Genomic DNA, 24,609 nt, shown 5'->3' with positions numbered 1-24,609 from the left:
TTTAACGTTATAAAACAGAATAAAATGAAATATGGTATACAGCTTCGTTCAGGGTTATTCCAGGGTTGACAGACGGTGGGTCCAGACCCGAGTCTGTGAACCCTGGACTAGACGAGGCTGTATACCGTATATCCTTTTATACTGGACCCCCCCGGTGGGTCCTGGGACGACGGCCCCCAACAATTTAATATTAAATAGTTATTTGATCATCAGGGTGTATTGAAGTGGAGGAGAAGGAAAATGTTTGGCGATATAATGAAGGGTGGTTCCTGGGTCTCAGGGTCTGGTCTCAGGTGTCTCTCCTTGATGATGTCAGAGGCCTGGGGGAGGAGGTGTCTCACCTTGATGATGTCAGAGGCCTGGGGGTAGGACAGGGGCCCGTTGAGGAGGGGGCTGCTGCCAGACGAGTGCGCCTCCGTGTAGCAGAGAGGAGACGCAGAGCAGGAGGCCAGCGTGAGGGAGCCCAAGAGGCTGGGGCCGCTGTCCTTACTGAGGAGCAGGAGGAGGAGCAGGAGGAGGAGGAGGAAGAGGAGGAAGAGGAGGAGCAGGAGGAAGAGCAGGAGGAGGAGGAGGAGGAGGAGGAGGAGCAGGAGGAGGGGGAGGAGGAGCAGGAGGAGGAGGGGGAGGAGGAGCAGGAGGAGAGAGGTGAGAGGATTCTTCTGACCATGGCTTATTTCCGTGCGAGGCGATAACCGTAGACTTAATGCTGATTGATGCGAATACACTGAACCAAACACTTACAGCTGATTGGCTGTGGAGGTCAAACAGGAAGGCTGGCTGCTCTGTGATTGGCTGGCACTGGTGAGGACAGAGTCCTGCGTGCTGTCTGACACCACGGCACCGTAACCTAGGCGACAGAGAGAACCGTTACCATGGTGATCATAGACATTGTGGTCATAAATCTAAAGTAGGGTAATGTAAACTAGGGTCAAATGGGGTAAGTATTATAAAGTACATATAGTGTAAATTATTCTTAAAAACATGTTGCGTGAGGTCCGGTTTTGCAATGTGCGGGGTCGGTCACGCTTTGGGACGGCTCCGTGTATTTCATGATTTTCGTGCACCAAAGTGAAGTTTACCCTATGTAACTGTATTAATTATTTAAGAAAAGTTGGCCTACATCTCAGATCGATTCAATTGGCTTTACAATGTCGAGACAACAACGACAGGTGAGAGATTCTGCTCCAACCCAAGCAACACCGACGGCTAAGATGGCGGAGTCGCTAACCGTTGCTTGCCTGGTGCAGGAACTTGACAAACACAAAGAAAGTTTGGCGGCTGAACTCAAAACGTTCCTCACGACATCTTTGGATACCTCCCTTACAGCTATACGGACGTCTCTCGAAACTATCAACGCGGCATTGGACTCTCACAACCAAATGATAACGACCATTGAAAATACACTCTCCACCCAAAGTGACGAGATAGCCGAGCTTACAACGAGGCTTGATCACCTGGAGAAGGCCAATGCTGCATTAACATCCAAAGCGGAGGACCTTGAGAATCGTTCCAGACGACAGAATATAAGGATCGTTGGCCTACCGGAGGGTCTGGAGGGAGGTTCACCGTCTGAGTTTATTTCCAAGCTTCTCCGGTCAGTTGTTGGAAATTATGTTTTCCCCACACCTCCTGAGCTGGATAGAGCGCACCGTGCACCTGCTCCGAAGCCCAGTGGCGTTTCTACATTAGGGGCAGGTGGGGCAGTGCCCCACCAGACCCACGAGATGGCGCTGTTGAGCAGAAGGCTCAATTCATTCCTACTTCGTGACAAACTATATATATATTTTTATATGCAAAGTAGCGTACATATTTGTGTGAATAAACTTGACTCACAAGCATTATTGCCTTGTTTTGGAGTAATTTGATTTGTGTGTTCTACTGCCTGTGTGCTTGCTTGAATGAACGTTATGTCTATATTTCCGTTTCCTGTTTCCGGAGGGGCAAAGACCCACGCTACCCCACCGTTACCATAGAAACACCAATCAGCGCGAACCACACCGGCCAAAGTTAACATTGAGGCTAGGGGCAATTTCAAATTTGCCCCTAGACGTTAACTGCGTAATCTACGTATTCTACGTAATGTAGACTGGGATAATGCGAAACCCGCGAGAACTCTACCCCGAGACTAAGCAAAAAAAACATACAGTGAGAGTGAGATCAGGAGTTACAGGAGACTTACAGAAGAGTTCGCTATCGGTAGATTTTACACAATTTTGAAAGAGTTTTTTAATTAACGAATAACAATGAATAACGTAGATTATTTGCTGAGGGTGCAATTCAGCACATTGCCGCAGGAAGAAAAATTAGAAATAAATCGTTTGGGACCACACAGACCAGACGACTTCATTCTGAACCAGCCTGGTGAGAAAACGAACCGAAATTTCAAGATGGAGTGGTTTGAAACAAAGACATGGCTAACTGCGAGCACAACAAAAGAGCACTGTTTTGCTTTCCATGCCTTCTTTTTGGAAATACCACTAACGCAGACTCAGTTTGGACCACTGATGGCTTTAAAGACCTGAAGCATCTGGCGGAAAGAACGGTAAAGCATGAAAGTAGCAAAGCTCATATCAATTGCGCCATGAAATTGGGACTATTGGGACGGGTCAACATCATGGCACAGCTGGACAGTGCTTATCAGCGGAGCATTTTAGAGCACAACAAGCAGGCGGAGGAAAACCGATATGTACTGGGGAGACTGATATCGTGCCTAAAGCTGTGTGGGAAGTGTGAACTGGGTCTGCGTGGTCACGATGAGTCAGCCGACTCTGTAAACCCAGGCATTTTTAGGTGCATTTTTGAAACGATGTGCGAGGGCGACACCAGGCTGAGACGTCACTACGATTCGGAGCCTACGTTCAAGGGGACATCAAGCACCATTCAGAACGAACTCCTGGATTGCATGTTTGAGGTCTACAGGTGTGAGGTGGCCAAGCAATTGCGGGACACCCAGTTTGTAGCTGTCCAGGCGGATGAGACCACTGATGCCTCATGCAAATCGCAAATGGTCATAGTCCTGAGATACATGGTGGACAGCAGCGTCACAGAGCGGTTTCTTGAGTTCATTGAAGTGAAGGACAAAACTGCCATTGGCCTTTCTACTGCTATGAAACATGTCCTCGACCCACTGGGACTGACTGACAAGCTCATAGCCCAAACCTATGACGGGGCAGCGGTTATGCGTGGCAGTGTAGGCGGCGTGCAAGTACTTATTAAGGAAAGCTACAAAAACGCAATATTTGTACATTGCTACGCACACCAGCTGAACCTAACTCTGCAGCAAGTATGTGCATCCAGGATCAGTGAGCTGAAGGTGTTCTTTGCTGATCTGTCTGGATTTGCCACGTTCTTCTCCACCTCACCGCAAAGAACGGCTGCTCTGGCAGAGACATCGGACAGACGGATCCCGCGGCCACCCGGCACCCGATGGAATTTTAAAAGCAGGACCGTGAATGTGGTATGGGAAACTCGCGAAGATATACTGGAAGGTCTTGATAACATTCGCACTAAACCAGGATGGGACAAGGTGTCCGTCAGCGAGGCATTCGGCCTCTCCATTCACCTGCGGGACCGTACGTTTCTCCAGCTGCTGGAGTTCTTTGACAGAGTTATGCCAGAAGTGGATGTTTTGTATGGCATACTACAGAAAAGAGAGATTGACGCATCTGGGGTGAATCGTGCAGTGGAGAGTTTCAAAGTGCACGTGAAAGAAATCAGAGAGAAAGCAGATGAGATTGGTAACCAAGCCAGTGAGGAGCCGGGCACATCAAAGCGCAGGAAAACAAATACGCCTGCCGTGATGAAGGAGGCCTGTGATACGATGATTGCGCAAGTGGAGGACCGGTTCTCACAGAGTGACCATCTTATTGCCGCACAACTGGTGGACTGCACACTGTTCCCAAAGTTTGTTAAGTCATTCCCGGAGGCCCAACTCGCCTGTGCTATCAAGCTCTGGCCCACAGCTCTGATGAACGAGGGGAAGCTGCAAACTGAGCTGACTCTTTTTTACGGACACACTGAGCTGCACACAGGGAAATCTGCACTGTTGCTGTTCAAGGCCATTCACGACGACAACAACCTGCAAGAGGCCTTGTCTGAAACCTGCACTCTACTCAGCATCATCATCACAACCCCCATGACGTCTGCGGAGTCTGAGAGGAACTTTTCAACGCTGAAAAGGATAAAGACTTTCACTAGGAACACGATGGGACAGAAGAGACTGAACGCCCTCTCCATGCTTTCTATTGAAAACACCTTCATTAATGGACTGCTGGATTTTAACGACAAAGTAATCGATAGGTTTGCTCAAGCAAAGAACCGTCGAGCCAACTTCCTTTTTAAGTGATCGGCATTGGTGAGTCAAAACCTTTTTTTTTTTTTTTTTTTTGAGCTGGAGGAGATCGTCTTTTTTGTTTAATAAATTATGGAAGTTATTGAAGCTATGTGTCTGTCTAATTGTTTTACTTTAATGCTATATTATAGTGCGTACCATGTTGGCGCTCTGAGATTCTTTGGAACGAATAGTGCGTTTAAAATATAATGCAATATTATTATTATTATTATTATTATAGGCAACATCTTTGTGTCGTACTGAGCGCTAAAGCATGTAAAATGTATTTGAAATAGGATGTCTGCTCCCTGCTGGCACTCAAAATGCAGCCCATAGTATACCTGACTGGTCTATATACGTAGGCCTACTGTTATAATAATCAGCTACCTCTATTTTTGTGACGTAATATGACGTCATATAAATTTGCCCCACCAGAAATGTCAGGCTAAAATCGCCACTGCCGAAGCCTATTGCCGAATATTCGGCAATAGTCATATCAGACCACTCCCCTGTGTTAATAGACTTCAGATTTGATTCTCCATCAGTGGGGACCCCGCAATGGAGGCTCAATACGTCGCAACTGTCCAATGATGTGTTCTGTTGTACTATAACGCAGGCTATTGAAGACTTTGTGTGTTTTAATAACTCAGAAGAAGTTAACTCCTCATTGCTTTGGGAAACCCTAAAGGCCACCATCAGAGGACAAATCATCTCATACTCTTCTTACTCTAATAAGCAACGCAGAAAGACACAAACAGACATAACCGGTAAAATATCTGAAGTTGATAGGCAATATGCAATAAAGCCTACTCCAGAGCTGCATCAACAAAGGGTTAATCTCCAAACAGAGTTTGATCTCACCTCTACAGGGAATGCAGAAAGAAGTATAATGAGATCTAAAGGGATGTTGTATGAATATGGCGGCAAAGCAAGCCGACTGCTCGCCCTCCAGCTCAAACACCAAGCGACATCACGACACATCACTCAAATTATTGGTCAGCCGGTTGGTCTTACAACGTGTCCCGTGCAGATCAATGCAGCCTTTAAAGCATACTATTCTAAACTTTATACTTCTGAACCCCCTCCTATAGACTCAAACATGGATGAATATTTGGATAACATAGACATACCAACTGTTGATATTGTAACGCAGTTGTCACTAGATCGACCAATAACCTTAAGGGAAATATGTGAAAGTATTAAGGAAATGAACAATGGGAAAACACCGGGGCCTGATGGGCTGCCGCCCGAATTTTTAAAAAAATTCTCCACTCTCTTAGCCCCTCTATTACTAGATATGTATAATCATTCCCTGTATACAGGAACACTGCCAAAAACCTTGACGGAGGCTTCTATTTCAGTTATCCTTAAAAAGGATAAGAATCCTGCAGAGTGCAGTTCCTATCGGCCTATATCACTCCTAAATGTTGATGCTAAAATACTAGCAAAAACATTTGCGAGAAGATTGGAAACATCTCTCCCCTCAATAATCTCTGAGGATCAAACTGGCTTCATCAGAGGACGTCAGCTGTCATCAAACATAAGACGTCTATTAAACATTGTCTCTGCCCCGTCCAGTGAGGGGAAGCCTGAAATGGTGCTCTCATTGGATGCGGAGAAAGCCTTTGACAGGGTGGAATGGGGGTACTTGTTTAAGGTGCTGGAAAAATTTGTGTTTGGGAGGACGTTCATAACATGGATACGCCTGCTTTATTCATCGCCCCTTGCCCGTGTTAACACAAATATGCAGTACTCGACGTACTTCCCCCTGTCCCGCGGAACCCGCCAAGGGTGTCCACTGTCACCTCTGCTGTTCGCCCTTGCTATCGAACCATTAGCCATTCTGCTGAGAACAACAGCATATATGCGGGGTATCAGACGGGGGAATATTGAACATCGTGTTTCCCTGTATGCGGACGATTTACTAATATATATAACAGACCCCGCCACTTGTGCTAATAAAGTAATACAGATGCTAGAGGAATTCGGTAAATTTTCAGGCTACAAAGTCAATCTCCAAAAAACGGTGTGTTTCCCACTAAACTCTAAAGCCACAACACTGACACAGGGACAAATACCCTTCACTATTGCAACGGAAAATCTTCAATATCTAGGGATTAACATTACTAATTCATTCCAAGGGTTGCATAAGAATAACATTTGCAAACTATTGACTAAGATAAAAGCCGACCTACAGAGATGGTCCACGTTGCCGGTGTCATTAGCGGGTAGAGTACAAACTATAAAAATGAATGTCTTACCCAGGTTTTTGTTCCTTTTCCAGTGTCTGCCTCTCTTCCTGACAAAGTCTTTTTTCAGGGAGCTTGACCAAATTATCCTCCCATTCTTGTGGGCAGGCAAGGCTGCCAGGATTAATAGAAGTGCTCTGCAAGCAGCAAGACAAGAGGGTGGCCTGGGCCTGCCTAATTTCATGTTTTACTACTGGGCAGCAAATATACAAAAAATACTCAGCTGGTGGTATGAGAGTGAGTTAGACTGGTGCAGAATGGAATCCCTCTCCTGCCGCACCGCCTCACTTGTGGCTCTGACGTGCTCCCCTTTGCCATTCTCAGCCACAAATTTTACTTCAAACCCTGTAATCCTGTCAACCTTGAAAATATGGACACAGTTCCGCAAACACTTCAAACTAAATAATTTCGTCCTCCTTGGTCCACTTTGCTATAATCATACTTTCTTACCTTCCAAACTTGATTCTGCATTTACACTTTGGAAGAGGAAAGGTAACGCATCATTCCGAGATCTGTTTGTAGATGGAACATTTGTTGACTTTAAGAGTCTGTCAGATAAGCATGGATTGACCCAAAGCAACTTCTTCCGCTATCTTCAGCTACGCAGTTTTGTTAAAGACCATTGCAGCACGTTCCCATTTCTGCCTGCGGACTAACCAACAGTTCTTGATAGGCCTGAAAGCCTGAAGGGGAGGTTATCCAAGTTATACACGTGTATCCTTCAATCAAACCCCTCTCCGCTCGTCAAAATTAGACAGGAATGGGAAAATGAGCTAGGGATCCAATTTGAAGACCCCTGGTGGGTCAGGGCAAAGTTACAAGTGAACTACTCCTCATCCTGCGGCCGTCTTAACTTAATACAGTACAAAGTACTACACAGAATACATTTCAGTAAGGACAAATTAGCAAAGTTTTTCCCTGGCACCAGCGATGCCTGTAATAGATGTGCCTTTGTCCCATCTGACCTAGCCCATACATTCTGGCTGTGTTCTAAGCTAACGGGATTCTGGAAGAACTTTTTCAAGATTATATCTAAGGTTCTAGATATAGATATCACTCCCTGTCCGCTCATTGCTATCTTCGGTGTCCCTCTTAACTACTCTGAGTTTAGCAAACGGAAGCTAAATGTTTTAGCATTTGCCTCTCTGATTGCCCGCAGATGTATCCTTCTTCACTGGAAGTCACCAAAACCCCCGTCAGATAAGTCCTGGGAGACTGATTTAATGTCATTCCTTAAGCTAGAAAAGATCAAATTTTCGCTTAGAGGGTCGAGTGGGAAATTCTACACTACATGGCAGCCTCTCCTCTCATATTTTGATAATGTGGCCATGACCCCTACCTCTTAGACTACTGTATATGTATATATATATTTGTATATTCATTATTATTATTATTATTTTTTTTCTGCTGTACTGTTGCAACAGTGTCAATGCACAGGTGCAAGTTATTGGATACATTGATGGGGAAAGGTGAACCAGCTTGGGGTGGGATATAGGGTGGGTTTTCTGTTTTGTTTTCATTTATTATTAGTACCATTGTTAATACGGTCTTGTTTTTCATTTTATTTTTATTTTTTTCTTAATGTGTGTTTGTTTTAAAAAAAAAAAAAAACATTGATGGTCACACATGTAACTTACAAGATTTATATTGTTTGATGTGATGTGCTCCAATAAACAAAGTTATAAAAAAAAAAAAAAACATGTTGTGTAAAGTACTCTAAAGTACGTGCAGTGTAAAGTATTGTAAAATATTGTAAAGTATATGTTGTGTAACGTATTGTAAAGTACATGTTGTTTAAAGTACTAGAGTAGGTGTAATGTAAAGTAGTCTCGAGTACGTGTAGGGTAAAGTATTGTACAGTACTCTAGAGTAGGTATAATGTAAAATACTCTCGAGTACGTGTAGGGTAAAGTATTGTAAAGTACTCTAGAGTAGGTGTAATGTAAAGTATTGTAAAGTACTCTAGAGTAGTTGTAATGTAAAGTATTGTAAAGTACTCTAGAGTAGGTGCAATGTAAAGTACTCTAGAGTACGTGTAGGGTAAAGTATTGTAAAGTACTCTAGAGTAGGTGTAATGTAAAGTATTGTAAAGTACCTCCGTTCTGTTTCTGCCGGCTGGGCGGTCGGTTGGAGAGCAGAGAGCTGCCTGTGACTCCGCCCACTGCGCTGCCCACAGCTCCGCCCCCTCCGCTGCCGATGACCCCCACGCCGCCCCCGGGGGCCAGGCTCCCCATGGAGGAGCCGGCCTGCCCCCCCAGCGGGCCGGACCCCAGGCCCAGCAGCCCGCCGCCCCCACCTGGCGAGGTGCCCAGCAGCCCCCCCGTGGTGGAGGTGGGGCCCCCCACCGTGATGCTGCAGCCGCCCCCCGCCGCCCCCGGGGCCGAGGAGACCCCGCCCAGCAGGCCCCCGCCCACGGGGCCCGAGGCGGCGGCGGCCTGGGCGTAGGGCGCCGGCGTGGAGCCCGAGATGAGGCCCGCCATGCCGCCCGACGACACGGGGCTGCTGGCGCCGCCGCGGCCCGGCACGGAGCCCTTCCCCAGGCCCATGCCCAAACTGAGCCCCAGGCTGTTGGTGGGCATGGAGGCCGGCAAGGCCTGGGGCTGGGTGATGGCGTTGGGGGGAGAGGCGGAGGCGGCGGAGGAGCCGGGGTGATGGAGGCCGGAGGACGTGGAGGCGGAGGAGGGGTTCTTGGGCAGGTGGTGCTGGGTGGACGGGTGGGGCGGCTGCTGCGTGGCGTTGCTATAGCTACCGGCCAGGCTGCTGGACAGCAGGCCGCCCATGCTTCCCAGCAGGGTGTTGCCCCCCCCCCCGCCGCTCGCCAGGGAGCCCAGCGAGGAGGAGGCGGGGCCCGAGGCGGAGGACGAGGACGAGGAGGACGAGGAGGAGGACGAGAAGGAGGACGAGGGGTTGCCGTTCTTCACAGGAGACTGGAAGGAGAGGAAGAGAGTTAGAGGTCAGAGTGGGGTCAGACCGGCCCACCAGATGGGTTCACCTAAACCCTAGTTGGTGATGTCACTACATGTGCAGGTCAAAGGTCATAAGACTGGACATGGGATTGAACCCAGAACCTTTCAGCTGGGCCTCATCTCCCCCACCAGTACCAACACAGTACATTACTGTACAGCAGTGTACTGTACAGCAGTGTACCAAGCGCCCCACAGCTCCTCCTCCTCCTAGGAGACCCAGCCTCCCACAGCTCCTCCTCCTCCTAGGAGCCCCAGCCTCCCACAGCTCCTCCTCCTCCTCCTAGGAGACCCAGCCTCCCACAGCTCCTCCTCCTCCTAGCAGACCCAGCGCCCCACAGCTCCTCCTCACCTGACTGACCTCGCTGTCTGTGGAGCGGCCTCTCTTCTTGTCGTCCTCAGAGTTCTCCTGCAGGAGGAGATGAAGGAGCAGAGGAGGAACACAGGTTAGGAGGTACAGGTGTGACGGAGTATCTACTTTACTCCTCACTGATGCTATCCAACAATAAGAATACTGTGTTTTAGCATGTTTTAGCTCTGTGGGCTAGTCTAGCATAGCATGTGTTAGCAAGTATCAGCGTGCAGTAGCAGATGGTAACATGGACCAGATGTTTAGCGTGTGTTAGCTCGTATCAGCGTGCAGTAGCAGATGGTAACATGGACCAGATGTTTAGCGTGTGTTAGCTCGTATCAGCGTGCAGTAGCAGATGGTAACATGGACCAGATGTTTAGCGTGTGTTAGCAGATGGCTAGGCGGAGGCTCTGCTCACCGTGGTGCAGGTGGCGGGGGAGGGCGGGGTGGGAGAGGAGGAGGTGGTGGAGGTTGGCGTGCTGCTCGAGTGCTGCAGGATCTCGTCCTCCAGGGTAGTGCCGGGGGGGGAGGTGGCCAGCAGGGCGGTGGCTGGAGGGGGGGAGAAGAGCTTTCAGTCCCTGGTCTCCATCAGCAATACCCGACCCTCGGGGTTCCCTTCACCGGGGGGCTGTGTACATGTTGACCCCCTCGGGGTCTCATGGCCCCTGGGCCCATCGGGCTGCAAGGTGTTTTGTGACTTCCTGATTCTCAGGTTGCTGGTTCTACATTCGGTCAACATCCCGCTGGGGTCACGTCTGTGAGGAGAGACTTTCCGATACCGATACCAATTTCACAATTCCTCTGGCTCTACGTCTGTGGCTCTACGTCTGTGGTTCTACGTCTGTGGTTCTACGTCTGTGGTTCTACGTCTCTAGGCTCTACGTCTCTGGGCTCTACGTCTCTGGTTCTACGTCTCTGGTTCTACGTCTCTGGCTCTACGTCTCTGGCTCTAAGTCTCTGGCTCTACGTCTCTGGCTCTACGTCTGTGGTTCACCGTCTGTGGCTCTACGTCTGTGGTTCTACGTCTGTGGTTCTACGTCTGTGGTTCTACGTCTCTGGGCTCTACGTCTCTGGCTCTACGTCTCTGGCTCTACGTCTCTGGCTCTACGTCTCTGGCTCTACGTCTGTGGTTCACCGTCTGTGTTTCGCCGTCTCTGGTTCACCGTCTGTGGTTCACCGTCTGTGGTTCACCGTCTCTGGTTCTACGTCTCTGGGCTCTACGTCTCTGGTTCACCGTCTCTGGTTCACCGTCTGTGGTTCACCGTCTGTGGTTCACCGTCTGTGGTTCACCGTCTGTGGTTCTACGTCTCTGGGCTCTACGTCTGTGGTTCACCGTCTCTGGTTCACCGTCTCTGGTTCACCGTCTCTGGTTCACCGTCTCTGGTTCTACGTCTGTGGTTCACCGTCTGTGGTTCACTGTCTGTGGCTCTACATCTCTGGCTCTACGTCTCTGGCTCTGCGTCTCTGGCTCTACGTCTGTGGCTCTACGTCTGTGGTTCTACGTCTGTGGTTCACCGTCTGTGGTTCACCGTCTGTGGTTCTACGTCTGTGGTTCTACGTCTGTGGTTCACCGTCTGTGGTTCACCGTCTGTGGTTCTACGTCTCTGGGCTCTACGTCTGTGGTTCACCGTCTGTGGTTCACCGTCTCTGGTTCACCGTCTGTGGTTCTACGTCTGTGGTTCTACGTCTGTGGTTCTACGTCTGTGGTTCACCGTCTCTGGTTCACCGTCTGTGGTTCACCGTCTGTGGTTCACCGTCTGTGGTTCTACGTCTCTGGGCTCTATGTCTGTGGTTCACCGTCTGTGGTTCTACGTCTGTGGTTCACCGTCTGTGGTTCACCATCTGTGGTTCACCATCTGTGGTTCTCCGTCACTGGCTCTACGTCTCTGGTTCACCGTCAGTGGTTCACCGTCAGTGGTTCACCGTCTGTGGTTCACCGTCTCTGGTTCACCGTCTGAAGGTTCACCGTCTGAAGGTTCACCGTCTGTGGTTCACCGTCTCTGGGCTCTACGTCTCTGGTTCACCGTCTGTGGTTCACCGTCTCTGGTTCACCTTCTCTGGTTCACCGTCTCTGGTCCACCGTCTCTGGTTCACCGTCTCTGGTTCACCGTCTCTGGTTCTACGTCTGTGGGTCTACGTCTGTGGTTCTACGTCTGTGGTTCACCGTCTGTGGTTCACCGTCTGTGGTTCACCGTCTGTGGTTCTACGTCTGTGGTTCTACGTCTGTGGTTCTACGTCTGTGGTTCACCGTCTCTGGTTCACCGTCTGTGGTTCAACGTCTGTGGTTCACCATCTGTGGTTCACCGTCTGTGGTTCTACGTCTCTGGTTCACCGTCTGTGGTTCACCGTCTATGGTTCTACGTCTCTGGGCTCTATGTCTCTGGTTCACCGTCTGTGGTTCACCGTCTCTGGTTCACCGTCTGTGGTTCTACGTCTCTGGTTCACCGTCTGTGGTTCTACGTCTGTGGTTCACCGTCTGTGGTTCACCGTCTGTGGTTCACCGTCTGTGGTTCACCGTCTGTGGTTCTACGTCTCTGGGCTCTATGTCTCTGGTTCACCATCTGTGGTTCACCGTCTGTGGTTCACCATCTGTGGTTCACCGTCTGTGGTTCTACGTCTCTGGTTCACCGTCTGTGGTTCACCGTCTGTGGTTTACCGTCTATGGTTCACTGTCTGTGGTTCTACGTCTCTGGGCTCTATGTCTCTGGTTCACCGTCTGTGGTTCACCGTCTCTGGTTCACCGTCTGTGGTTCTACGTCTCTGGTTCACCGTCTGTGGTTCTACGTCTGTGGTTCTACGTCTGTGGTTCACCGTCTGTGGTTCACCGTCTGTGGTTCTACGTCTCTGGGCTCTATGTCTCTGGTTCACCGTCTGTGGTTTACCGTCTGTGGTTCACTGTCTGTGGTTCTACGTCTCTGGGCTCTATGTCTCTGGTTCAACGTCTGTGGTTCACCGTCTCTGGTTCACCGTCTCTGGTTCTACGTCTCTGGTTCACCGTCTGTGGTTCTACGTCTCTGGTTCACCGTCTGTGGTTCTACGTCTCTGGTTCACCGTCTGTGGTTCACCGTCTGTGGTTCACCGTCTGTGGTTCACCGTCTGTGGTTCACCGTCTGTGGTTCACCGTCTGTGGTTCACCGTCTATGGTTCACTGTCTGTGGTTCTACGTCTCTGGGCTCTATGTCTCTGGTTCACCGTCTGTGGTTCACCGTCTCTGGTTCACCGTCTGTGGTTCTACGTCTCTGGGCTCTACGTCTCTGGGCTCTACGTCTCTGGGCTCTACGTCTCTGGCTCTACGTCTGTGGTTCTACGTCTGTGGTTCACCGTCTGTGGTTCACCGTCTGTGGTTCACCGTCTGTGGTTCACCGTCTGTGGTTCTACGTCTCTGGTTCACCGTCTGTGGTTCTACGTCTCTGGTTCACCGTCTGTGGTTCACCGTCTGTGGTTCTACGTCTCTGGGCTCTATGTCTCTGGTTCACCGTCTGTGGTTCACCGTCTGTGGTTCACCATCTGTGGTTCACCGTCTGTGGTTCTACGTCTCTGGTTCACCGTCTGTGGTTCACCGTCTGTGGTTCACCGTCTGTGGTTCACTGTCTGTGGTTCTACGTCTCTGGGCTTGACGTCTCCGGTTCACCGTCTGCGGTTCACCGTCTGTGGTTCACCGTCTGTGGTTCACCGTCTGTGGTTCACCGTCTGTGGTTCACCGTCTGTGGTTCTACGTCTCTGGGCTCTATGTCTCTGGTTCACCGTCTGTGGTTCACCGTCTGTGGTTCACCCTCTGTGGTTCACCGTCTGTGGTTCACCGTCTGTGGTTCACCGTCTGTGGTTCACCGTCTGTGGTTCACCGTCTGTGGTTCACCGTCTGTGGTTCACCGTCTGTGGTTCTACGTCTCTGGGCTCTACGTCTGTGGTTCACCGTCTGCGGTTCACCGTCTCTGGTTCACCGTCTGCGGTTCTACGTCTCTGGTTCACCGTCTGTGGTTCTACGTCTCTGGTTCACCGTCTGTGGTTCACCGTCTGTGGTTCACCGTCTGTGGTTCACCGTCTGTGGTTCACCGTCTGTGGTTCTACGTCTCTGGGCTCTATGTCTCTGGTTCACCGTCTGTGGTTCAACGTCTGTGGTTCACCGTCTGTGGTTCTACGTCTCTGGGCTCTATGTCTCTGGTTCACCGTCTGTGGTTCTACGTCTGTGGTTCAGTACTCACGGATTTCGTCCAGGTCCAGGTCGTCGTACAGGAACTCGTTTTCCTCAAAGTCCGGGTCCTGGGAGGAGTCCAGGTAGTACTCCACGTCATCCTGCAGAACGACATTCAGAACATGACGTTAGAACATTCATCGTAGAACTACAGAAGCCTCATATTAGAGCTACAGGACAGGGAGAACATGACCCTTCCTACTCTCTCAGAGGGGGAGGAGTGGAACAAAGAACCAGGGGGAACGTGGCCCTGGTTCTTAGTAAGGGTTAGGGTTAGCCACCCCCCCTGGTCTAAGAGGACTGGGACATGTAGGGGGTCAGGACCTCAAAGGCCCCCCTGGCCCCGGGACTGACTGGGGCCCCGGGGTAGTGCTGGTAGGGCCCCCGGGGGTCTGACCCCTGGTGGGGGTAGTGCTGGTAGGGCCCCCGGGGGTCTGACCCCTGGTGGGGGTAGTGCTGGTAGGGCCCCCGGGGGTCTAGTTGGGGGTAGTGCTGGTAGGGGCCCCCGGGGGTCTAGCTGGGGGTAGTGCTGGTAGGGGCCCCGGGGGTCTAGCTGGGGGTAGTGCTGGTAGGGGCCCCGGGGGTCTAGTTGGGGGTAGTGCTGGTAGGGGCCCCCGGGGGTCTAGCTGGGGGTAGTGCTGGTAGGGGCCCCCGGGGGTCTAGCTGGGGGTAGTGCTGGTAGGGGCCCCCGGGGGTCTAGCTGGGGGTAGTGCTGGTAGGCCCCCGGGGGTCTAGCTGGGGGTAGTGCTGGTAGGGGCCCCGGGGGGTCTAGCTGGGGGTAGTGCTGGTAGGGGCCCCCGGGGGTCTAGCTGGGGGTAGTGCTGGTAGGGGCCCCCGGGGGTCTAGTTGGGGGTAGTGCTGGTAGGGCCCCTGGGGGTCTAGCTGGGGGTAGTGCTGGTAGGGGCCCCGGGGGTCTAGTGCTGGTAGGCCCCCGGGGGTCTAGTTGGGGGTAGTGCTGGTAGGGGCCCCGGGGGTCTGACCCCTGGTGGGGGTAGTGCTGGTAGGGGCCCCGGGGGTCTAGTGCTGGTAGGGGCCCCCGGGGGTCTAGCTGGGGGTGGTGCTGGTAGGGCCCCCGGGGGTCTAGTGCTGGTAGGGGCCCCCGGGGGTCTAGCTGGGGGTGGTGCTGGTAGGGCCCCCGGGGGGTCTAGTGCTGGTAGGCCCCCGGGGGTCTAGTTGGGGGTAGTGCTGGTAGGGGCCCCGGGGGTCTGACCCCTGGTGGGGGTAGTGCTGGTAGGGGCCCCGGGGGTCTAGTGCTGGTAGGCCCCCGGGGGTCTAGCTGGGGGTGGTGCTGGTAGGGCCCCCGGGGGTCTAGTTCTGGTAGGCCCCCGGGGGTGTAGCTGGGCGTGGTGCTGGTAGGGCCCCCGGGGGTCTAGTGCTGGTAGGGGCCCCCGGGGGTCTAGCTGGGGGTGGTGCTGGTAGTCACCTTGATCTTCCGGATGGAGTCCACCTGGATGGAGTGGTTGTCCAACATGCGCAGGATGGTCTCCAGCATGCGGATGTGGTAGCGGTGCTTCTCCACAAACTGCTTCAGCTCCTCGATGCGCTCCTGCTGCTGCAAGGGGCGGAGAGCAGGGGTCACATGCTTCAGGTGTACAACCATATGCTAGGTTAGCATAGCATGTGTTAGCACGTATCAGCGTGCATTAGCAGGAGGTAACGTGGATCAGAGGTATAAACCATATGCTAGGTTAGCATAGCATGTGTTAGCACGTATCAGCGTGCATTAGCAGGAGGTAACGTGGATCAGAGGTATAAACCATATGCTAGGTTAGCATAGCATGTGTTAGCACGTATCAGCGTGCATTAGCAGGAGGTAACGTGGATCAGAGGTATAAACCATATGCTAGGTTAGCATAGCATGTGTTAGCACGTATCAGCGTGCATTAGCAGGAGGTAACGTGGATCAGAGGTATAAACCATATGCTAGGTTAGCATAGCATGTGTTAGCACGTATCAGCGTGCATTAGCAGGAGGTAACGTGGATCAGAGGTATAAACCATATGCTAGGTTAGCATAGCATGTGTTAGCACGTATCAGCGTGCATTAGCAGGAGGTAACGTGGATCAGAGGTATAAACCATATGCTAGGTTAGCATAGCATGTGTTAGCACGTATCAGCGTGCATTAGCAGGAGGTAACGTGGATCAGAGGTATAAACCATATGCTAGGTTAGCATAGCATGTGTTAGCACGTATCAGCGTGCATTAGCAGGAGGTAACGTGGATCAGAGGTATAAACCATATGCTACCGGCTAAGGTCCATGAAGGTGGTGGTGATGGTGATGGAGGCGGGGATGTGTTTATGAGGAGAGGGAGAGACAGAGAGAGAGGAAAAGGAGTTTAGAAGTCTCTCTTAACTCAGTCGTCAGCCAGACTGCTTGAGTATGTTTTCATTCATTCATTCATTCATTCATTCATTCATTCACTCACTTACTTCTGGCACTTAAAGGTCCCATGGCACGCTACTTTATGGATTATTTTAGTGTTAGTGGGCCCCTAATACAGTAATTCAGTAATTCAAGAAATTCAGCCTTGTTGCAGAATTACAGCCACCACTAGCCAGTCCCACAACGAGCTCTCCACCAACGTGACGTTTTTAGAGGCGGGTCAAGGAGGAGGGTGGGGGTGTGGCCCTGAGCAGCTAGCGGCCACGGTACCATGAGCTCTGTTTACAGTGGATGTATCGCAACGCCTCGGATTCATAATATCATCCGGAGGCGCACACAGGTTTTGGCCGTGTTCTATACATATTCTAGAACACTCCGGGTACCACGGCGGGAGTCCTGGAGCTCTGTATATAAATAATATCATATTATATATAGATATCTATATATAATAGTAATTATTATCATGGCCAAAAGCTGTGTGCGCCTATACCATATCAAGAATATCAAACGACTGCGTTGGGTTCTCCAACTTCTCTGGTTCTTCCACATCAATCTGAATTCACAGACTGAACTGCAACACGGAGGAGAAAGGATTGTTGCAGTTCGCGGACTCCCGTTACTTTCACAACTAGACTCGTAGTGGGGGTTCAACAATCCCTTTCTCCTCCATGTCACGGTTCAATCTGGACTTCAGAGTCAAACCCAAAGTTCCTTTCCCCCAATTCCTTCTCCACCATGGCCGAGTTAACCCGCACCACGATTCTCGTTGTGGAAGTACCAGAGACAGAGAACCCAACCCAGTCTAGTCATTTCACCAAATGGGAGCTTGACACAAGCTTGCATTATTGTGTTGCGTGTTACACGCCATAACACCAACAGCAGAACGGTTATCCAAATAACAAAGAAGTGTACAACATAGGGCTGAACAGTATGGACAAAAATGTAGATCATGGTATGATTTGAGGCATAGACGGTAACAGTATTATATCACGGTATGTCAATTGTATCTTCTAATTTCGATTTAAATGCTTCTGTAGGGGTAAAATACTGGTTAGGCAGCAAAACTGCATGAAAACAAGAATCAAAATCTTTTCTCAAGTTACTTCCATCTCTGAAAAACACTAATTTTCAATAGCATGGATTTCTTTCTCCACTTACTTGCGGACCTTGCCGTATAGTTATCTCAATTTGGCTGAAGTGTGTGCGGGCAGGTAACGTGTACCTGGGATCGAGTGTTTGGCCATCTCTTTAAAGCCCTTTCTATAGACATTATGAAAGGGAACCATGTCCTTACACAGGTAAACAGTGAGGGCGTTTGTTATCTCGTTCCACCGCTGGCTTTTTTGGTCGTAACTACTGGCTTTGGAAAATGCCTCGGAAGCGATGTCGGAGGAGAGATGCAGAGACAGCTTCACGCTAGCAGCGTCTGTCTCGTACGGTGTGGAATGAGAGCTGGACGCCTGCCTGCCTGAGAGGGCTGTATCGCTGTCAAATCTGTCCCTGGGAAAAGTAACGTTGCGCCCAATTGAAAAAGGGACTATGCTTCGTTACCATATTTTCAGTAGTTGCGGGTAACTTAACATTTTACATGAAAAAGTTGTAACGTAACTGTATTAACGTGCCTGACTTTGTTACGCGTTACACACAACACTGTCTACCGTCACACCGGTCTCATGGTAACGTCAAAATCCATACCGTAGCGCAAATTCAGACCAGTGTACTTATTATACCGTTCATACCCTACACCCCTAGTACAACACATGCGTTACAGTGTGTATTCACACACACACACGGTCGTAGCTCATTGGGGGGCCAAATTCTCTGGGCGGGCAAAGAAGAGAAAGAGGAGGTCGCCTGGCCCCATATGACGACACATGGGGCCACATTCCAAATCTGCACTGAACTTTGACTTTTCAAAGGCGGAGCAGGATACCTAGTTCTCCTTTTACACCTGACGCCATTTCTAGCCACTGGGGAACCATAGACAGGCTAGGGATACTCATATTATTGTTAGAAAACCTCATAAAGTGAAATTTTCATGCCATGTGACCTTTAATGTACAAACTTATTGTATGTTGTACATCCTGGCACTTAAAAACAGTACTTAGCATTGTGTAGCATCTTATCCTAGCTGTCTCTGTTGTATGCAGAGAATGGGTTAACCTAGTGATGGTTAGTGCTTGGCACTTGGTTCTATGAACATCCATTCTGTTCCCACAGAGATATATTGATGTTTCTCTTTCTCCTGACTTATGTTCATATTGTAGGTGGCTCTGGATAAAGCGTCTGCTGAACGTAGTTCCTCCTCTCTCATGCGTTTCCTCACCTCCTTCTCGCCCTTCTTCTTGCGTGTCTGGACGGAGAGCGACTCCACCTCGCTCTCGTACTGGTCCACCTGCATGTTCAGCGTGTCGATGGTGTTCTGAGGAGGAGGAGAGACACAAGACCTTCAGGGTTCATCCTTGGTACCCGGCCGGCGTGGGAGTGGTCACCGGTTCCTGACCACTCCTCTGACCACGCCACCGATCACTCCCTTGACCACGCCACCGATCACTCCCCTGACCACGCCACTGATCACTCCCCTGACCACGCCCCTGATCACTCCCCTGACCACGCCACCGATCACTCCCCTGACCACGCCCCTGATCACTCCCCTGACCACGCCCCTGAAATAGGACCAGGCTCACCGTCAGCCAGGTGCCGACCTCCTCCTTCTCCTTCTGGGCGGGGTCCACCTTCTGGGCGAGCCCCAGGCCTTCCTTGGAGTAGGCCTTCGTCTTGGTCTCACGCTCCACCACCTTGAAGCGCTCCATTTGCTGCTCGGACAGACAGACAGACAGACAGATGAACCCACAGGAAGAGAGAGACAGACAGGCACAGAGAGACAGAGGGACATATATCGAGAGACAGACACAGAGAAGGTTTGAGTGTTCAACTCATTTGTTGGCAGCAGTCAACAGTCTTTAACAAACAAAATTATAGACAATAATTACTACAATACTATTAATAAATATCAATAATTAACATATATATCATATATATATAACCTCATGTCCGTCCGCCGTCTCTCTGTCTGTCTGTCCTCTAGTCAGGCCTGTCTGTCTGTCCTCTACTCACCGTTTCTATCAGCTTGCGGTTCTCAACGAGCTGGCGTTTGTCTTTGATCTCGTTGGATGCGACCCACGTCTTGATCTGGTCTCGCAGCCGCTGAGAACCAGAGAGAACGAGTTCAACCCTGAACTGAAAACCTGCGTTGTTCTGTCATGGTTGAGAGCACAGCTTGTCTGCTGATCTGCTATTGCTGACCACAATGATATTTAATAGGTGCAATTAATGCACACGCACACACCTGTAGTTTCTTGATCTCCTTCTTGAGGTCCGCTTCATATTTCTCCTTCTGGTTGGCGTTTGCGGCGTTGTGCAGCTGTTGGGAGAGTGTGTGTCAGCAGAGCACCAGCACAGAGCACCACAGCAGACTGGGAGGAAGGCTTACACTGGGAGAGCACCACAGCAGACTGGGAGGAAGGCTTACACTGGGAGAGCACCACAGCAGACTGGGAGGAAGGCTTACACTGGGAGAGCACCACAGCAGACTGGGAGGAAGGCTTACACTGGGAGAGCACCACAGCAGACTGGGAGGAAGGCTTACACTGGGAGAGCACCACAGCAGACTGGGAGGAAGGCTTACACTGGGAGAGCACCACAGCAGACTGGGAGGAAGGCTTACACTGGGAGAGCACCACAGCAAACTGGGAGGAAGGCTTACACTGGGAGAGCACCACAGCAGACTGGGAGGAAGGCTTACACTGGGAGAGCACCACAGCAGACTGGGAGGAAGGCTTACACTGGGAGAGCACCACAGCAGACTGGGAGGAAGGCTTACACTGGGAGAGCACCACAGCAGACTGGGAGGAAGGCTTACACTGGGAGAGCACCACAGCAGACTGGGAGGAAGGCTTACACTGGGAGAGCACCACAGCAGACTGGGAGGAAGGCTTACACTGGGAGAGCACCACAGCAGACTGGGAGGAAGGCTTACACTGGGAGAGCACCACAGCAAACTGGGAGGAAGGCTTACACTGGGAGAGCACCACAGCAGACTGGGAGGAAGGCTTACACTGGGAGAGCACCACAGCAGACTGGGAGGAAGGCTTACACTGGGAGAGCACCACAGCAGACTGGGAAGAAGGCTTACACTGGGAGAGCACCACAGCAGACTGGGAGGAAGGCTTACACTGGGAGAGCACCACAGCAGACTGGGAGGAAGGCTTACACTGGGAGAGCACCACAGCAGACTGGGAGGAAGGCTTACACTGGGAGAGCACCACAGCAGACTGGGAGGAAGGCTTACACTGGGAGAGCACCACAGCAGACTGGGAGGAAGGCTTACACTGGGAGAGCACCACAGCAGACTGGGAGGAAGGCTTACACTGGGAGAGCACCACAGCAGACTGGGAGGAAGGCTTACACTGGGAGAGCACCACAGCAGACTGGGAGGAAGGCTTACACTGGGAGAGCACCACAGCAGACTGGGAGGAAGGCTTACACTGGGAGAGCACCACAGCAGACTGGGAGGAAGGCTTACACTGGGAGAGCACCACAGCAGACTGGGAGGAAGGCTTACACTGGGAGAGCACCACAGCAGACTGGGAGGAAGGCTTACACTGGGAGAGCACCACAGCAGACTGGGAGGAAGGCTTACACTGGGAGAGCACCACAGCAGACTGGGAGGAAGGCTTACACTGGGAGAGCACCACAACAGACTGGGAGGAAGGCTTACACTGGGACCCTCAACAACATCTGGACCATAGGTCACAGCGCACAGACTGGCCCCTCCCACTCAGAGCAGGAAGTGCTATTAAGGACTGATTGGGCCCCCAATTCATACTCATAGGGGCCCCTACTGAACCCCCCTGAACAGTTAGCCATTAATACACAGACTCATAGGGGCCCCTACTGAACCCCCCTGAAGAGTTAGCCATTAATACACAGACTCATAGGGGCCCCTACTGAACCCCCCTGAAGAGTTAGCCATTAATACACAGACTCATAGGGGCCCCTACTGAACCCCCCTGAAGAGTTAGCCATTAATACACAGACTCATAGGGGCCCCTACTGAACCCCCCTGAAGAGTTAGCCATTAATACACAGACTCATAGGGGCCCCTACTGAACCCCCCTGAAGAGTTAGCCATTAATACACAGACTCATAGGGGCCCCTACTGAGACTCATAGGGGCCCCTACCGAGACACATAGGGGCCCCTACTGAGACTCATAGGGGCCCCTGCCGAGACACATAGGGGCCCCTACTGAGACTCATAGGGGCCCCTACTGAGACTCATAGGGGCCCCTACCGAGACTCATAGGGGCCCCTACCGAGACTCATAGGGGCCCCTACCGAGACTCATAGGGGCCCCTATGAGACTCATAGGGGAGCTACACTGACTGCAGGGAGGAACTCGTCTGGAGGCGTTGGGACGGCACAATGAAAAGAATGTTTGCGCTAAAATTAATGCACAGAAATCTGTCTGGCATTAATGCTGTTTGTTGATAATTCAGCACGTGCACACGAACACATCGGCACCGTGCACACCTCCACCCTTACATCATCATCAAAGTGCCACACACACACACACACACGCGCGCGTTAAGAGGACCTCGGAGGGCCGTGAGGGAACAGGAGGTGAGCCGGCGCTAGATCAAACACACGCTGACTGACAGGTGTCAACACAACATGACAGAGTGCTGGCGGAGACCAGAGCAGTTCTCTCATCCACACGGGGGTTGCCCTGAGCAACGGGATGAGGTTTACCTCGACTCGACCTCCGCGTACCTTCAGCCAGATGTCTTCAAACTGCTCCACCCCCTCTGCTACCTTTTTCAAACATCGATCTATTTCACCTGTCGGGCGAGAGAGGGAAAGACACGGTTAAAAACATCAACACACTGACCCCCACCACACACACACACACAGCAGAGAGGGAGAGACACGGTTAAAAACATCAACACACTGACCCCCACCACACACACACACACAGCAGAGAGGGAGAGACACGGTTAAAAACATCAACACACTGACCCCCACCACACACACACACACAGCAGAGAGGGAGAGACACGGTTAAAAACATCAACACACTGACCCCCACCACACACACACAAACACACACACAGCAGAGAGGGAGAGACACGGTTAAAAACATCAACACACTGACCCCCACCACACACACACACACACACACACACACACACACACACACACACACACACACACACACACACACACACACACACACACACACACACACACACACACAGAGCAGAGAGGGAGAGAGACACTGTGAAATACAACAACACACTGACCCAAACAGAAAGGAGAAGAGGAGGAGGAGAGGAGGAGGAGAGGAGGAGAGGAGAGAGGACACCAACATCTCACCTTGGAGTTTTCGTTTATCGGCCATGACTGATGACTAGGATGATGTCCTCATGCCTTCATTCACTGAAACACACAGAGACCTGGGTTAGTGAGGCTGGGGGGGGGGGAGAGGAAGTAGCCATGAGGGCAAGATGACGTGTGACCTCTCCGTTGTTTCCTACTCTTCGTGGCCCTCCAGTCCGTTGTGATAACGCACTTTGACCTCAACCTGGCTGCACACTCCCACTTGTGATGTCACAAACGGAGGGAGTCTGGGACAGCCTGTACCGGAGGGCCGCCCCCCCGCTGGGGGAACACGGAGTGAGTGACAGGACCTGTCATGAGGTTGAAGCCCCCCCCCGGACCACTCCTCGCTGCTCTAGGCCTGGTTCACCCTCTCATTAATCACTCTGTTAACCACTCCATTCACCCCTTCAGCAGGCTGGGGGGGGCAGGCTGTAGACCTTCAGGGGGGGTCCAAATGGATTTGGAGTCAAGATCTTGTGATGTTACGCATTTCTAAACTTCATCCAACATAAATACCAAAGGTATTTTGGCACATGGCCCCGTTCAGACGCATTATTATTATTATTATCCTTAAACATGTTTCCGTCAATAACGAGGCGACCAAGAGTCTCTAACATCTCAGTCACCGTCCGGTGCCCGCTATAACCTCCGCTGGGACGGGACCGGCTCCGAGGCCGGCCTGTTAAACCTTCCAGGCGCGATGCCTTCATGAGAGAGGGTCAGGCTGCTCTAGGTTTCTGAGGTAGGGTTAGCCTAACCTCCACCAACACACGGCTAACTTCGAGGATTAGGTGTTTACTACTACCACGCTGCTCCCCCCCGCCGCTGTTATGATGAGGACACAACTTTGGAACCAACACAACGCTGCAACAAAGTGGTCAGCGACGCAACCATCGGCGGGTCAGACACGCTTGACTTTGCGCAAAAGAGTGACCCCGCGGCGGGCCACACGGGTCAGGGTCCCGGGTGAGATCCCGTCGGAGACCCCCGCAGGGTTGTGCTGGGTCGCGGGACCACCCCACAGACCCGCCGCACCGGTCGAAGAAGCCAGGTTGATAAACACACCGTTAGTAAGAGAAAGACCCCTCCCCCCCCCCCCGCCAAGTGTTGATCAACAGAGGAGCCCTTAGTGTGCAGAACAGGCGCCAACCCCGCGGTCTGCACCGCCTCCCCGGTCCACCCGGGTCCGACCGGAAGGACCGCCTCGCCGCACGGTCGGAGCGGTTCCATGCAGACCCTCCCGCCGGGACCCCGAGCCCAGCCGCCCGCCGGGACCCCCTAGGTCCCCGCCGGCTCGGGGTGTCGACAGCCCGTTGGGAAGAAGCCCCGCGGACCGTTTACCTGGGTCAGCCCGGGTCCGTGTGTTGGTCCGTGTGTTTGTCCTCTGGTGTCGTTCCTCCGGTAGCTGCGGCTGTTTTCCGTCTTTATCTGCTTTACTCCCGATTCTTTTCACTAAACAATCAGCCCGCACATCCAAGATGGCTGCCAGTGCCAGGACCTCCTCCTCCTCCTCCTCCCTGATGACAGAAGCCCCGCCTCCCGAGCCACGCTGTTGGCTCCCTTCGCCGACCCCCTCTTCACCGTCGGGCCAATAGGGCGAGTTCTTGTAACAACGGGCCAATCAGAGCCCCGCTTGGGGCAGTGAGTTCCGCTACTACCAGGGTAGATGCGCTGTGATTGGCCGGCGGGGGAAAGG

At 51.8% G+C, this 24,609-nt stretch overlaps 1 protein-coding gene across 3 annotated transcripts in view; it reads right to left on the bottom strand.

Annotated features, from left to right (window-relative positions):
- The window catches only part of LOC307085325 (CCR4-NOT transcription complex subunit 3-like), a 32,730-nt gene extending 8,330 nt beyond the window's left edge, over window positions 1-24,400 (bottom strand). Inside the window, exons 1-14 of one of the 3 annotated variants that reach the window (XM_079750093.1) lie at window positions 24,255-24,400; window positions 22,908-22,970; window positions 22,284-22,372; window positions 19,821-19,895; window positions 19,589-19,678; window positions 19,159-19,287; window positions 18,798-18,893; window positions 15,510-15,638; window positions 14,097-14,187; window positions 10,313-10,443; window positions 9,895-9,951; window positions 8,675-9,506; window positions 742-847; window positions 342-489 (exon numbers count right to left, since the gene is read on the bottom strand). In XM_079750093.1, the coding sequence (XP_079606219.1) occupies window positions 342-489; window positions 742-847; window positions 8,675-9,506; window positions 9,895-9,951; window positions 10,313-10,443; window positions 14,097-14,187; window positions 15,510-15,638; window positions 18,798-18,893; window positions 19,159-19,287; window positions 19,589-19,678; window positions 19,821-19,895; window positions 22,284-22,372; window positions 22,908-22,932 (1,998 nt within the window). In that variant the 5' untranslated portion in view covers window positions 22,933-22,970; window positions 24,255-24,400. The remainder of the gene's footprint in view (window positions 1-341; window positions 490-741; window positions 848-8,674; window positions 9,507-9,894; window positions 9,952-10,312; window positions 10,444-14,096; window positions 14,188-15,509; window positions 15,639-18,797; window positions 18,894-19,158; window positions 19,288-19,588; window positions 19,679-19,820; window positions 19,896-22,283; window positions 22,373-22,907; window positions 22,971-24,254) is intronic. The other 2 variants (XM_079750094.1, XM_079750095.1) reach the window with 2 other exon arrangements.
- Window positions 24,401-24,609: the final 209 nt, after the last annotated feature.

This window comes from Pollachius pollachius (genome assembly GCF_949987615.1).
Source record: "Pollachius pollachius genome assembly, chromosome: 13".
Taxonomy (NCBI): domain Eukaryota; kingdom Metazoa; phylum Chordata; class Actinopteri; order Gadiformes; family Gadidae; genus Pollachius; species Pollachius pollachius.
The sequence above is the reverse complement of the archived record's forward strand: the minus strand, read 5'-3'. Positions and strand labels throughout refer to the sequence as shown.